The sequence below is a fragment of the Drosophila melanogaster genome, chromosome X (genome assembly GCF_000001215.4).
Source record: "Drosophila melanogaster chromosome X".
Lineage (NCBI taxonomy): Eukaryota > Metazoa > Arthropoda > Insecta > Diptera > Drosophilidae > Drosophila > Drosophila melanogaster.
The window spans coordinates 19,308,061-19,325,065 of NC_004354.4; the positions used below are offsets into that span (position 1 = coordinate 19,308,061).

General features: G+C 41.3%; 1 protein-coding gene across 2 annotated transcripts; it reads right to left on the minus strand.

The window, feature by feature from the left end:
* Window positions 1-2,452: 2,452 nt before the first annotated feature.
* out (outsiders) lies at window positions 2,453-14,046 on the minus strand. Of its 2 annotated transcripts, none has more exons than NM_001298506.1 (5): window positions 13,596-14,046; window positions 5,465-5,646; window positions 5,252-5,378; window positions 3,634-5,169; window positions 2,453-3,570 (listed from the first exon to the last, which is right to left on the minus strand). In NM_001298506.1, exons 2-5 carry the CDS (start codon window positions 5,627-5,629, stop codon window positions 3,431-3,433), a joined length of 1,968 nt encoding a protein of 655 aa, NP_001285435.1. In that variant the 5' UTR covers window positions 5,630-5,646; window positions 13,596-14,046; the 3' UTR covers window positions 2,453-3,430. The 2 variants fall into 2 exon arrangements, with proteins under 2 accessions (NP_001285435.1, NP_573378.1); NM_133150.3 differs by having other exon boundaries at window positions 2,965-3,570.
* Window positions 14,047-17,005: the final 2,959 nt, after the last annotated feature.

The window sequence follows — 17,005 nt, forward strand, 5'->3', positions numbered from 1 at the left end:
TCGGCTGTAGCTTCACCTTTACCGTTGCTCCTGCTCGCTCCGCCTCATCTTCCCAATTTTTTTTTTTTTGTTTTTCTTTCTTTTTCGCCTGTGTTTGCATTTGTTGTTGCGCCGCCTTGCCGCGTTTTTTGATAAGGGCATTATTCCGTGTTACCACTGTATTTGCTTTACTGTTGTTGTAATTAGTTTTGTCGTCGCAGACCCGATTATCAGCGGCAAATATGGGCATATGTATGTATATACATACATATGCACCACACACACCCACGGACATCGGCGCACACACAGATAACTCCGTACTGAGCGCATTACGTATACGCACGGTACGCGAAAACCAAAAACAAATAACACAACTCATAAATACATTATGATAGCGTCGACGATTAGAATTTGATTTTGCCATCGACCGACAACGCCACCGTGGGGCAAAGTGTGATTTGATTAATTGGAAAACACAATATTCACGAGTATCAGCCGCCGAACTAGCCATTTTAATTTAAAGCGAGCAAACGATGGTGGAATTCCCTAAAACCTGAAACGTTTGGCGTTGGTCTATGAATACGGTTTCTAGGCCAATTAGAATGGCGTTTTTAATACGATTACGATCTTGAACTACTGCTACTACATATGTTTTCTAGCCTTGGTTTCGAAAAAAAAAAAAACATTTAGCTCTAGGCCAAATTAATAAAAATTTCCTAAGCTCATCCCACTCGTTACTTATGTATGTACATACATAATGCTCCTTCTTTTCAAGTCAAACTTTCGGCAGAGATATGAGATGAATGTTTTGAATATCACGAAAATATGGAACAGGATATAATTCCAGCACTTTTTGAGTCCTTTTCACCAGCACACTGCCCACTGTGCGTCTTACGTCTCTCCCAGCAGACTTTGCCTACAGGAAGTGCGCATAGTTGGCCGGCAAGTGACAGGCGTGTTAAGTCCTTGGTTTTAGCCCGAAGCTGACAGGTTGTCACTGTAACTCGAACTGGAACTGGAACGGAGACCAGACTCTAACCAGGAGTCCCACTAGTCACATATGTATATGAGCAGTATATGGGCAGTATGCATTTGACTTCAAGGCCGTTGGAGCCCGTGACGCATGACGGTGATGACCAGATCGAGGACTGGGCGCTCTAAGTGAAAGGTTCTGCTCTAAATGGGATTATTTCGTCGGTGTATCTGGGATCTTCTGCTCTGACATCTGTCCGATTATCAGTGTCAAGTGCTAAAAATATACTTGCGAACTAATTCATATTTTTCTGTCCGTTGATCTTAGGGATAACCTACCGTACCCTGCAGGTGCTTCGAATGATTAACTTATGATATTGACTGGAAAACTACGAAATCGCTTTGATATATTGATATCGATATTTGTACCAATAAAGATTGGGCTTGTAGTCGCCCTTTGCTCCTCATCATCCATCTGTAGTGGTCAGAATGCGAATTTGTTCGTTTGTGCCATTTACAATTCGCCGATAGCTTGATTACCTGGAATTTGGCATTCTCCATTTTTCATTTCGATACTTGCCACCGGGGTACAAAGACCAAGGTGGGTGTGTCGAACCGCAAATAAAACAGCGGCAACAGCAGTTGTGTTTGTCGTCCCAGTGACGATGTCCACGACATGGTCATATAATCGGCGAATATACATAAGTATTTGAGACCTGCCCCCACCGCCAAAGATAAGCTCCGTATTCGAATTTTAGAATCGCCGGTTTGGCGGATGTCGCAGAGTTTATGAAGTGCGGTGCACAGTGAAGCTTCGAATGGCGAAAAAACAAGCAAACACACATACGTACAGTTACCGACACGTAAAGGTTGAAAGGTTAAGAAGATTGTTAACACGATTTGAGAAGATTTTAATTGATCTAAAGACATTTATCGCAATAAACCAAATGTAAGATTTGACAAATTACGTAATTACGTTCTTGCGGAACATAAAAAATTCAATGGAAAATCACGTTTAGTTCTAATTGCACAGCTAAAATTCTAAAATTCTGGCAAATGCGTCTTTTCGAACGTCATTAAATGTATAAATAAAATGTTGATTCAACAAAAACAAAACCCTAAAAGATGTTTTATTTTATACTCTTCTTTTCTGTAGCTCTAGAAATGGATATGGTTTTAGAATGTCCCTATTCCCCATCAAAAATATATAGTTTATATAGTTAGCCAAGTGTGTTCCAGATAAAGTTAAAGTGGAACTTTGAGTTTAAAAGGTGTAAAAAATAAAAATAATTCTTGCTAATGGTGCAGAACATGGCAAGCTGACAATTTTCAAGTCTACTTTTAGGGGAACCTTCAAAGTTCGCCTTGTGCGTACCAATGAAATTATTTAACATGATTTTCCCTAATAAATAAATTGGCAACAAATAAAGTCAAACGAATATGTTTGTATTTATTTTACATTTCAACAACAATAATATACATTTTAAATATTCAATATCGAACCAGAAACGTACACAACATTTACTTATCTATTTATTGGTTTATTGTTAAGCTTTATATGCAAATAAAAATGTTTACACATATTCTACCAACGGGCAAATTTATTATATGAACTTTATTAAATCGTTCTCAAATGGAAAACACCGACTATAGCTATTGAAAATAGTTTCTCACAGTTTTTAACTTTACATACACAAAGATTGTAAGTAATCTTAATAAGCTAGTTCAACAAGCTGCATTTGCACATATATTGTAGAACAAAACAAACTTGAGATTGTATTTATTTTTAACTGGCCGATATCTTAATTAGAACCTTGACAAATATTGAACAAGCCCTCGAATTTCTGGTAAATATTTATTTCTTCTACGTAATCTTTGAGTAAAGTGCATACTAAATGTAGTATGAACTCATCATGAAATCATCCCCAAACATTGAGATATGCTTTAACATTTCCTTTAAACCTACCCTCTAATCACTACATTTATGTATAAACGAAGCACACAAAAGTAGTTCAATTTCCCATTTTATAAATATGCTGACTCACATGTTCAAACCATATGGTGTATTTCAATTAAGTCACCTTACCAATAGTGCATTAACTTTTTTCTAACTAATATACATATATATATTTCTTTATCAACTGCAGAACAATATTATTACACTTATAACGTATCACTAAGTACATTCAATTATTCTAGTACGAGTATCAAAAGCTAAAAAAAAAAATGGACCGTAAATTTTATGTAGCGATGGGTGATTATGAGCTAGTTAAGAGATATGTTTCTTAGGTATCTTTACGCTCAATTAATACTATTCGCACACATCAATCGGGAAGTATGGACTAGGTTATGTCTACAGCTCCAAGTTAGCCATGATCTCGCACACTGGGATGGACATATAGCAAGTAGTTCAGTTCCGACGAAGGTTTTCAGCTCACACTCGTCGCAATTTCAAATCGGATTAGTATGAATGCCTCTTCTATTGGCCCAATCCTTTGGAGGGTATACCCAAAATGCGGCGCACCACGGACTCAGCTAACCAAAGGAGTAAAGCCAAAAGGGTGAGTGCATTGATGGTATGAATGGTGGCTGCATAACCGTAGGCCTCCGTCAAGATACCTTTAAGGAAAATAGTAAAGGTCATTTACGTTTCAGACACAATCTAATTAACATTAAACTCACCAAGAATTGGGCCCATGGCGAACGAGAATATTGTGTTGAAGATGAGCTGCAGACCAGATGCAGCTGGCAAGCGGTTGAGCGGAACGTAACTGGGTATTATCAGCGGTGAGAAGATGGTGCGGAATGCCTTGCCAAAGCCGATCAGCAGGAAGACGCCGATCATGATCTCGTAGGAGTCGGTAAAGGCCACAACCACGCGGCCCACGGCGATGCATAGGATGCCGAAGGCAAACAGCACACGGTTATCCAGCTTCACCTTCTCCAAGGCGAGCGGAGCGAGAAATCTCACCGATATATCCATGCAGGCCAGCAGCGACATCACCAGCGAGATCTGTGTATCCGTGTACCCAAAGCTGTTCAGAATGAATGGTGTCAGCACCGAGAAGTTCATCTCGCCAAACATCATGATGCTCATGCCAACGGCCAGGTTGACAAATGTAAAGTCCCGCAGTAGATCCAAATCAAAGAACTTGCTCACCTTCTGGAAGAAGGTCATGCGCCTTTTGGCCTCCTCCTCGGCCTCCGTGTTGTCGGCCGAATTATTGAACAGGTTCACCTGAAGCGATTCGGCTGTCTTTTGCAACAGTGCCTTGTCCTCTGCACAGGTGCAGCGCAGCAGCTCATCCTGACCAGGCCGAGAATACACGCTCGTCTTGCTGGCATAGCGATCGAGATCCTCGCGCTCCCGATTGAAGTAGTTTGGCTTGTACAAGGCCGCAGCGGATGGAGTGTCTGGACCCTGGTCATGACGATTCTGTTCCAGTCTATCGAGATTCTCACGACTTCTGGATGAAACCTGACGCATCAGAGCTTGACGAGTGCGAGAGCGAGCTCCTCCCGCGCTCTCCGAGGTCAGGGAGAGCTTCGACCCGAACCAACCGTCATTGGCGCGAGCCAACATGGGAGTTCCTGGCTCGGTGATCTCGTACCCCGGCCTCTCGGGATCATCGACATTGAAGAGGTATTGGGACGAGAAAAGGCCTCGCTTAGAACGTTTCTGATACTGACAGTACTTGCACTCGTAATCCTTCCACGGATCATTGCTGGGCGACAACAGATTGCCATTGGCCTCCAAAAGTTCTGGTTGCAGCTTCTCCGTCTCGGCAATTCCCTCGATTGTATTGTGAACTGGTTTTTCGGGCTTCTTCACATGCCAAAGTACGGGTTGCAGGGTCAAAGCGCAGAGAATGGCATTCATGGCGATTCCAGCATAGATCAGAATGGTGCCCTGGGCACCATAGTAGCCCAACAGGACGGTAGACACCTGCGGAAAGAATATGGGTCCCAGGCCAGTGATCGTCCACGAGAAACCCGTGGCACGACGCCTCTTCAGCTTGAAGTACGTATTGACCGCCAGTGAGGTGGCGGCCATGGCAAGACCCAAACCGATACCAAATATCGCCGACAGACAGATGATATACTGCCAGAAGGTGGTGCAAAAGGCCGACAAGAAGACGCCCAGGAAGGCCAGACTGGTGCCGGTCAGGGCCACCTGACGGAATGTGAACCGCCGGAACATGGCGCCATTGACAATGCCTATGCACGGAGAATTTAATGTATATATATATATATATCAGTAAATGCATAATCGATTGAACGTTGGCCAGGTGAAACTCACCCACTAGCGAGGAGATTGCCATCACCACGTTCACAATGGTCGTGGTTTGCTTGGCATCGAAGCCCAGCGATTGCATCCGCACCCTGTAGATCAGGCCATACTGCTGCAGAGCCGGGAAAAGGAAGAACTGTGCGGGAATGTGAGGATGAGGATAGGGAGATTATTATGCACCATCCAGACTGCTGCAATTCGGCCACGCTATATATCACTTACGTTATTCAAACCGGCTGCCAGACAGACCACCCAGCCCCATCCCCCGTCGGGCGCCACAAAATCCGGACCCAGATCGCTCTTGTCGCGACGCTTGGGCTTCTTTGGCTTCGTTGTGTCATTGTACACTTGGGTGTGATTCTTCTCCGTTAAGCTGGATTTTTCCATTGTGGCGAGATTTGATCCTGAAAAGGGCAAAGACGTTGATTAATGGCACTGCCTGGGTCGTTTCTTTTTTTAGTTCAGGCCTTAATTTGTCGCTGAAGGCAGAACACACTGGGCCTACTATAGTAGTATTCACTGATTTAATATTTAAGGAGTAGGAATTTTGCGCTGTTGAAACCATCCTATAATGCGACTAATGATCTACTCGATAGTGTGCTAATTGAATAAATACTTGTATGTACATACAAGGCTAAATGATAAGCAAATGTCACATTTTTCGAAGAAATTAGTTGGTGCTCTCGTCGAAACAGCAGAAATTAGCAACTTTGCAGGTGAGCCCATATACCAACTTGTAAAGGGTTTAACTACTTACAACTATTAAGCGCTTTATTTATGTACCTAATTTGTGGTACTTCAAGAATCTTAGTGCTTGACTTCGATTTCCCACCACTTTAAAGTGCAAATTGCTGAGTAAATCGTGTAAATTAAAAGGCATCCACACTTTTCATTAGGTAACACCTATTTTTCCTGAGACCTCTCTCACAATGCGTTATAAGTTCTAAAGCAGGCGTTAAATGCTCAACCCATACCAATGCCAGCGATCTAACGAATCTACAAATGCACATCACTTGGGACAACATATGCCCATCCGGCGATTTTCCAAATTACAAGGTATCAGACTCCATCGGCAATATCATATAAATCGGCGACACACCTTTAACGACTCTTTGCAGTGGTAACGTGGTAAAGGGTGGTGACGGGGGAGATAATGCTCTAATTGCTAATTGGGATCGCAGCAGATAGCTGGAATTGCTGGAGTCATTTTTATATGACAGTCATAGGCATTTATGAACGGGGTGGGGTCGATAGACCACTCGATCGAGTGGCTCCATCGTATAGATAGTTCTATTTTTTCTTTTTTTTGTTTTTTTTTTTTTGATTTGCCTTTATCATGGGTGCGACACACAGCGCACGGAGCTTGGTTATGCAAGGCACGCTCTGCCTGTACCGCTAAAAAAAAACTGATGCAATTTGGTGATCTTGAAGGGAAATCACTTAGCGGGTGTGTGTGCTTTGATTGGGAGATTGGAGCAGAGTGCGAAAGCCGCCAGACCGGACCATCAAAATGCGGCAATGCGAGACACCAACGTGTTGTCATCGTTCGGTTCTTGCGATAATCAAAGGACAAGTTTTAAAAATAAAAGCATAGCTCGACGGATCGCGGATCGCGTATCGTGGATCGTGTGGCATCGCACAACCTCGGCATCTCGTTTATTTATGCATCGATAATGCGGGAACGAGTACAGCTGGTGCACTGGGGATATGTCTTCATTCAGACAGTGCTTCCCCGGAAGCCCCGTCCCATCATCAACGCTCCATCCCATCATCATCATCATCATCATCATCCATGGAACTTCATCGAAGCGTGCCATAAATTGACGCCCGCCCGCTGACGCAGTCAGTCTGGGATCGAGGGCAGAAGGGGTAGAACCAGAAGTACAAAACCCCCGACGATGGCACTTAGCAGACTCTAAGTTCCAAGCCATCGATCAACTGAGAAAAGCTGGATGAGAGTCTGGCCATCTGCACAGGATGAGTTAATGAATATACAAAAGTTAAGAGGAATTGATTGTGTTAACATTTCTACGGAAGTTAATGTATTAGCAATGCAGTTTCTAAAGAAAGTTTAAAGGAATTATGTATTTAAACAAATAATTTGGTTACCATGTGGTGGCATAAGTATTCTTCTAACTTCTAACATTTTTACTTGGTTAAGTAGTACGCCTATTGTAAGATGTTGTAGCCTACTTTTAGACACCTTTTCGATAAAACTGAAGTCTTTTCCATGAACTACAACACTTCCAATGCGATAACATTAAAATTATGCCACTACATTATTAACATTATCGACTAGAAGTGATTAAAAACAAACACACTCGACTAGTTTGCTACACTGTACTTGCAAACTCATCGCATGACATTCCACATATTCAATATGGCTCTACGCTATCGTGAGAGCATTAAGTGGCGATACTTTCTCTCTGAGTCGTCGGAATATCGAGCAAGTTGGAGCGTTCGAGAGATCGCCCAATCTCCATCGATCGATCCACCATATTCCGGTCTTTGGGGCTTCGGGTTACGGTGGGGCATTTGCCGAGTGGTTTCCGCAATTTGTCGTTGATGTTTTCTTATAAATGACAATGTATTTTGCGCCGTCATGCCGCATGGGCAACAATTTTTTGTGAAAAAAAAAAAACAAATACAAATAGCTGCTGAGATAATGTTGGTAAGTGCTGGCTGTTGTTTGGTTGGGTTAGTTGGTGACAATTGGTTATTTCACAATTATGTTTTTTTTTATTATTTAATTTTTTTCTTTTTAATTCGCGCACATTTCGATTTGCCAACATGCAATAAAATACAAATCGCAATTTGTCTGGATGGTTGAAACCTATTTTTGGATAACCCGTTCATCGATAAGACGCTTGTGTGCCGCCTATAATTTTGCATTTTAATGACCGGGGCCCGGTGAATAAGAAGTCAATAAACAAGGGATTCGCTGGGCTTATTGCCGTCGAATGGTGTTATCTTTTATAAACGATAAGACGGGCCACCACGAATGGAAAGCCGGAGTGTTCCCCAAGCGATCGGACAAAGGAACCGAATGCGCCCAAGGATTGGCAAATTCTTTTCGCAATGGCCAGATAATAGAATCGAATACAGCCAAAAAGCACGTGCTATATATGTACATATATATCGCGAATCTGTCTGTCTAGAAACTTGCATGCAAACTGGAATATTGGTGGTTATACGATCATGTCACTTATGAGATAAGATAACGCAAAAATTGGAAGACTAAAGCCAAAAAAAAAAAACGCAGTTCCAAATCCCAAATTATCTTCTTTTCAAGTCCGCATCGGTAAATGGTGTTTTTCGAAGATTTCGATTCCGCCATGATGTAATGTGGAATCAAAGATGAATCTTCAAAGAATTGCTCTTGAAAAGCCAATCTCAAAATGAGCAAGGCTTCGGAGTGAAGAGCAGCTTGATACTGTGTATCAAGGAATGCGGCTTACCAATGACATCATTTTTTTTTCTCTGTGCACCAATTAACGGGTCTACCAAATTCTAGGCCTTATCGCACCCGGAATGGCAAACGGTCGGGCCTGTGATGAGTCATACGCTCGGAAAGATAGAAAGATAAATATATAGATAGAGGGCCCCGATGGCGCGGCACTATTGATTAGGCCGATCGCCGGTTATCTCTGGGCGGGACGAAGTGGAGCCAGAGAACAAAGTGCTGGAAACACTTGTACTTTCTCGAGTTCACGACATGCCCACTCAGGCACACAGATGACAAAAAAAGAATACAAGGAGCAAGCGTGTAGAACAGGTGCAGCTAATGGGCGAACAACTATCAAACAAGCTTCCCATTGATACACTCAGAGAAAGACATATCAATTGTGTTAACAATTATTCACACATAAAATAATTTAATTATATACAATAATAATATAAATACGTTATCATATTATGCTATTATTATTATTATTATTATTATATTATATTATATTATTACGATCACTTCTTCAGTTCTAACGTACAAGATTTTCTCCCAGTGTTTACACACGCAACGGAAGTTTTCTCCAGCATTTTCGCTCAGCCAATTGGCCCCTAATTGAGATTAATCGGTTTGCTTTGTGTGTAATAAACGGAATCGAATCGTATATATACAACATATGAGTATATGAGTATATTCATTCACAACATATAGTGAATACATGGGTATGCGCAACGAGAGGCGTCAACGAATTGGCGCTCAGATCGTTTTATTTCACAAGCAAACGCTTCAATTAAATTGTGTCAATGAGAATTGATTAAACACCCAGCGATACGCGCGTAATTGATTCGCTGCTAATGAGAAAAGTAAGAGAACGCCCAACATTCAGCTGATCAAATAAGAGAACAAACATATATGTATGTACATATATGTATGTACATATGTACAATCTGGTTGGAGGTGTACTTAAAGTTTGAGAAGGGAAAAGGGCAACATCGGACTTGTGAACTGAACGCTTCGTTGTAAATATAATTATTATAATCACCCACTGGTATGGATGGCTATACTATATGGGAGATATCATCCATCTATCAATGAGATACATATTTGCCCGAAGAGCTTACCTCTTTTTCAGAAGATTACAATAAGAACGGATTCCGCTTTGATCTGATTGAGGAACATTATTAAATGATTTAGTATTCGAGGAAGGCGAAAACAAATAATGCCACAATGCTTTCAAGTTGAGTGTCTAGAAAATGTGTTAGAGGAAATATTCAGTTTTTTATACCTGCGCACTAATCTAGCTATCAAAACAATAGAGTTCTATAGAATACTTTTTACTTAATTATTTGTTTCGGAAGTCATTTTGTTGGCTAGAAATCTGTAGTTATATACATACCTATTATTAACTAAAATAGTTCCTCGTTCAAAACGGGTTTACATATGTACAAATATGTCAAACTCTCGTTTTTAGGGGCGTACTCTTTAATTGACGGTATAATGACGCTGAAATCGTTGAATCGTTGTTTAGAGGAAGTGATTTGTATGCATATAAGGCTGGAAAACCGGTTTTTAGAGATCAACGTCGATGGGAGGAGGAAAGTCAAAAGCACAAATGTGTGTTGCGTTTTGCAGCATCAATGTGTCCAATTAGGGTTTATTTCGGTAATATAAACGCATCGAATCGTAAACTCTAATAAAGAAGACCCCCTTGGTTTCACGGAATCTATGGCCTTTATTCCGAACCCAGAGTTTTTGGCGCCTGCTACTTTCGTGGTGGAAAACAAATTGCAAAATGCATAAGACCAAATCCCAGGAGTGGGCAAAAATTTCGGGCACCAAGCCATACAGTTGAACTTCGCTAACTCGAACAAACGGTTGGGTGAATGGATGGGCTTTGCTGTGTTAGAAAAAACTTCTCGCCGCTAATTAGCCAACAACAAGTGCAAATGATGGTGTTGTTGGTTGGCTGATGATGTGTTTTTTGGTGGAAATGTAAAACATAATTTAAAGCATTGACACCTGGTGGCGACAACCAAAACTGAAGTTGGACTGTGGCTTAGAGACGTTTTTTCGGCTTTGTTCTGCAGGTTCGGACGATGTTGGTTGGTCGGCCATGGTTAGGAGCTCAATGGGGATGCTGGTTGGCATGGCAGCGGGCGTCATGCTCGCTTTCAATAGGGACTAGAAATGGCTATTAATACTCCAGCGGGCCTGGACAAAGTTATCATTCATGTGCTGGCTGCCAGCACTCAATTGCATCGGAGATTATGAGCAACGTGTTTGGTGTTTGCTATTTTAAGGCGCATTTCGAATGATTGTTATTGCCCGAAGGCCTGAAGGCCTGAAGGCCCCTCACCCGGCCACAAAATAATCCCAACACCCGGCACATTCTCACATGTGTGTTTTGTGTGTTCTCTGCGATTCTCGAAGTGAAAATGGTATAGTAGGGATTTGGGTTAGGGAATGGGAAATGGAAATAGGAGTGGGTAGCCCAATGGAATAGGAATACGAACGGGAATGGGAATGGGAATGTCAATCTCCGGCGCAATCCCCATACCATGTCCATGTCGCTTTCCTATGCAAAGCGTTTAATGCACATTTCAGACCATTTCTAGGCACTTCTCCCCTCCTCTCCTCTCGACCCTGCTCTTCACTTCACTTCTTTTATTTTATTATATTTTTTGTTTAATTTTGTTTTTTGTTTTCGATCTTGTGTGTTGTTCGAGTCTCTGATTTTTGTGCTCAGCCAAATAAACTCACGTACTTCAAGCCGACTCCCACCAAGTGGTGCCTTCCGTGAACTGAAGTGGTGGCCCGAGAGGAGTGCACTGCGGTGCACTGGAGAAACCCAAAACCAATCCCAGAAATTCTCTTGGGCAAACTGGCCAATGGTTCCAGTTTCAGTCCCCAAATGCTAATGCCACTTGGGTGTGCTGTCAAACAAGACAAGTGGCTGACACACGATCTACGCGGAGGAGGCGGAGTTGGGTTCAACTAAGATAAAAAATGACAATTCAATAATGAAAATGCATGGTTATAAGCAAAATGCTTATCTACATAAATTATTGATTGGCTTTGTTTTTGGCGGCAAGAAATTAGTGCACACCTGAATGTTGATAAATAAAACTATTGATATAATATCATATCATAATCATATTGCTTTGTTAATTCCCCATTTTTTTTTTTCTGAATATTCATTGTGAAGTGTCAGAAGGCAAAATAACACTTCTAAGTTTTTCATTGAAAAACCCCTCTAACTATCTACGAGTATCTGACATATAACAGTCTGCCTTTTTTTTAGGCTTATCACCCCTTGAGATTCTGGACTTATGTACAGACCTTTGCACCGCCTCCTTGTCCATTGCAAATTTGCGAAAGGTGGATAGACCATTATACATCATCATCATCATCGCACAAACACGTAAGCAGTAGGCTTAGAACTGTTGATTCAATTGAGAATCAAACTAAATGCGAAATTTACCATCAATTTTCCAGATGAATGCGCACGAATGTGCTTCCATATGAAGGCCAAAATGTGGGGGCGCACAGGTGATTCCATTGTTTACCCCATTGCGAAATGCAACAGGTTATCTGGTGGGGAGTTAAGTCGGAATTTCAGACAGAGCATTTCACTTCTGAGCCGATTGCAAATACTATGGAAACCTTGGCAACCAGCAATGGTTATCAACGGCCAACAATATTTGGTTGCTCTTGAATGCCTCGGATGCCTTTTAATCAAATAATCGGTCAATTATAATCCAGGACTCTAGTTAAATCGGTATGTTTTCATAATTAAGCGCTTATGTTTGCTTATGCATTCATGCTCATTTTGGTGCACACCAAAGGATTTACAAAGTATTTTTTACCATAAAGTTGCAAAAAGCAGTAGTGATTACAAAACAGATTATAGATTATGTGCCTATATATATATATATATAGAATACACATTTATAAGTTGAACATGTACATATTCAATGCAGCACTTACATATTGAAATGTGACTTGCAGTGTGGGAAAAATACAGTCTCCTTGATTCAGAATATGCAATTTGGTGCTGTTAAAGCTTTCGATTACTTTCTACAATTAACCTAATTTACTGGTCCACCCTAATGGCGGCGCCATAAATGCATTCCCGCTCTCGAAAACGTGGACTCCTTCCATTCCGGCTTCGGCACCCGGACACACGGATTTCCAGATTCAGGACAGCACCTGAGGCCTGTCAGGCGGCGGGGTGGCGGTGGCTTTGAGGAAGGGGGAAGAGCAAGGCACCAGCACATCATAAAAATGTGTAATTCAATTTGGTAAACATTTTCTGCTCCCCGTCGATGGTTAGATGAAAAAAAAATGCACATGAAAAATGCTGAAACCTTTGGCAAAACTCAATTTGGTTCCGGGATCAGATCAGACTGGGCAGGGGATTATGGTTTGGACTAGACGGATTCCACCCACCATGTGAACTAATCACTTGGCCAGTGGTTATTATGGAAACTTCAGCTAATTCTTAAACTCAATTTGGGTTCTCACACTCTCTCACAGAGAGAGAGAGAGAGAGAAATCCTATAAGGTTTAATTCACGAATTTCCAAATCACACGTTTTTAATGCCTTCTAATTACGGTTTATGCTCAAAAGCAAAGCTTCTGAAAATCCCCTACCCCCAAAACAGTGGGCTACATTTGTCTTGGGCATAGTTTGAAAATTTCACAAAATCTTATTAATCTTCTTAATCTTCTTATATTGAATCACAAATAACAGTCACACATCACGTAAATTAAAAGCATGATTACTTTCTTAAAACGCGTTCCTATCGGTATAGTACATATGTATATTTGCAAATGCAATAAATTCTTGTTCAGTTCTTTTGCCACACTTAACTAACATCTTCACTTGTTGATCGACACGAGACTTACGGTGGTAACTTGTTGCCAATTTGCCTTCGGGTGTGTTGGAAATCACAGGTTAGCCAGATGTCTTGATGATCTGCTAATTCTAGCACTTTTCCCCCTGCGCTGTGTGCAGCACAGAGATTTCAAAAATATATGCACAGTAACAAAAAGAGAGTTCAAATACGACGACGAAACACGACGGATACGGATAACAAACAGCAAGTGCCGCAGAACGGAACAGCGTTAAAAAACAGCGTGTGGCTCAGCTGTTCTCTTCGGACGGCACACAATAATATTTGTACTGCTGCTGCTGCTGCTGCGCTTGGTGTTTCTAACAAACAATAACTCTTTCGTGGTAGCCAACTTCTTCTTTCGCTCCGTGTACGTCCGCTCGTTGGTGTGTTTACTGTTACGCGGCCAGCAGTCGACTTGCTGCTATTCCACTGCTGCGGTCTGCTTTATAGCATTCTCTACGCCAAAGCAAAGCAAAGTCACTGGCAAAGCAAAACGGCGGAACGAGAGCGAGATGGTCGGAGAGAGCTGGCCCGTACACTGAGAGAAATTTGCATTGGGCAAGCAAGAGAGAATGTAAATCTCTTGACCAAGGATCACATTACACATCACATGCTTGGCATGCTAGCAAATTCCCAATTTTATTTATTTTATATAATTACGTTGTTAAGCATAAGCTTATGAATGTTTCGGTTCTGAAATTCGTTAGCTTAAGTCCCTGGTACAAATTTGTAATTAACCGAAATTAATAAAATTTTTTTTTGCTCTGTACCGCCGGCGGAAGGCGGGAAGAGTGTGAACTTCTCTCTTCGTGCGTGGGCAGCGCCAGGATAGACGACGATGCACCGTAAGTGCAGCAGGAATCGCGGCAGAGGATGCAATGCAGCATTTAGCCATCCCAATTAGCAGTTGCCGGGCAATAGCCTTCCCTCTCTCTCCACCTGTCTCTTTCTCTGTCTCTCTGTCTTGGCCTGGGCGACCCCTCTCTATCGCACTCTCACAAGACCGGCTCAACAGTGGGCTGTGATGTGATTTGGCAAATGTGTTTACACCATCATGATGACGACGTAGAACTTGGACTGTTGAATAGATCCGCTCAGAGATCTTATTGCACTGAACAAAAATTCCGTTTCTTTTGACATGTTTTTGTTTAGCTTTGAGCTGAACACGTTTCTAAATTAATAAGAAATATAATAGAAATTATTATGCTTAACTAATTTTGGAAAAAGGCAAAATTATTGGCTCAAATTAATACAAAAATATAATAAGAATAAGAATAATTATCTGCGTTCAGAAATCATCTTATGGGAAAAAAGAGAGAGCTACAAACAGACAGAGAGAGAGAGAGAGACAGAGAGTAAGGGGAAAATAGATCTTTATAGAGCCGCTCTATGGCCGACCAACTGTTGCCACTTGCCGGCCACACAGCAAGTTCAAAGGTCGCAGGCCAGGTAGACAGTAGCCACTAATTGGTTGGTAGACAAATACCCATACACAGAGAACAATTTTGAACTTCGGTGCTGATGAATACAAAAAAATAAAAATGTATGCACAAACATATGCAAATGAATTTATAATTCATACCTGATATCTATTGCATATTTAGGTCCTTTAAAACATAAAAACATTAATGAACTCATGATTAACCAAAGTTAACTGTGTAGCAAAATTTGGTTGGGCTAGATTAAGTATTGAGTCCTCACTCGTAGCAACCCCTAAGAGGTTTTCTAGGGTTAACCACAATTAACGATCGTTTGGTCGCTCGTAAAAAAAAAGAACAATTACGATTTTATCCCTTCCTGTAATATTTTAAGGATTCCGTATATCCTATTTCTCATTTTTACGACGGCAATAAAGTAATTATGTAAACCATTTACCTTAATCCCCATCAATTTAAAGAAAAGAAAATCCAAGCTTTCGATCATTTATCAATTAGTAATGAGCCAGCCATCCTTCATTTGTCAATCCTTGCGGTCCCATCAATAAGTTACCAAGTGCACAGCGAATTAATTAATCTGACTCACGGTTCTATTTCGGTTTCACCGCATTGCTCCACTGTGCACTCTGCCCACTCTCTCTCTCTCTTTCTGGCTCGCCCGCGCTCTCTCACCCAACTCCCACTAGTTCTCCCCACATGAAAACTCCTTAGATACGACGACACAAGTAAGTCGTTTGTTCCGGCGGCAACCTATCGCCCCTGTCACCTTAACCTTGCACTTGGAGAAAGTGTGATGGCCAATGGAATATAGCATTGCTAGTTTTTGTTTTTAATAATTTATTCGGCATTATTAAATAATATAAACGATACATCAACAGTCCATCGGTTCTTGGGTAGATACATAAATAAATTATTATTCCATAGCAGGAGAAGTGGCCCCCTGTTTTCTCGCCGTGTTCTGCCAACTTTTGCACCAACAGGTGTTTGCGGTTTGGCGGGCACTCCACTCGCGTTTCGCTGTTCCGATTGGCAATTGCCACTCTGTTGGCCAAAGCAATTACAATGCTCCAGCCGGAGATAAATGGACAAACAAATCGAGAGCGATTCCCTGCAATTATGACGGAATTAATATGTGCAATAATACATACATACATACATATGTATGTACATTTGTGCATAGGGATATGAATGGAATATACATACATACGTATGTATGTACATACATGTGTGTGCCCGCAGGTAGTACGTGCTTATGGAAATCGAATACATCATCATTTCATTCACTACGATGGCAATGATGATGATGGGGATGGCGATGAGACATCACACCAGCATTGGAAGGCAAAAATTCGCTGTGGGCCATTGACTGGCTAACTTTTGCCAGGTTCTTGATTTTAAACAAATTCAACAAATACCCGTTTCCATTTTTAAGTCTGTATCTCCGCCGTTTGCGTGCTTTTCGTTATTTGTTTTAATTTTCCGTGATGTTTTTATTGCCCATAGTAGACAACAGAAAAACACAAAACAAAAAAAAAAAAATGCTCGTGGAGCGTGCTGATACTTATGATACTTTTGTTTGTGTTCCTGTCTTGGGAACTACCAAAATATTATTCCATCTAATTGGGTGAAAGTTTCCAACTACTATATACTTACTACGATTCTTGGCCATTGCAGATGAAACTTGTAGGTCATTCACGAGTCGCAGAGCACTTGGTTTTGAAAATTAACGCTGACAACAACAATAAGCCACTTGTTCAACTTCAATACGTAGCATTTTTCCCAACATTTGATAAGAAAGCCGTAGTCATAGCTGATATCACCAATTAAAATCAGTTGCGGAACGAGCGTACATAGATTAAATAAATAAAAGGAAATCAATTTCATAGCACCTCCCAATTGTCATTACGTTTGATCTTAAAACCAAATGTACATACATACATTCGGTGTATATGATTGCGAAATTATTACATTTGTGTTTTATTTG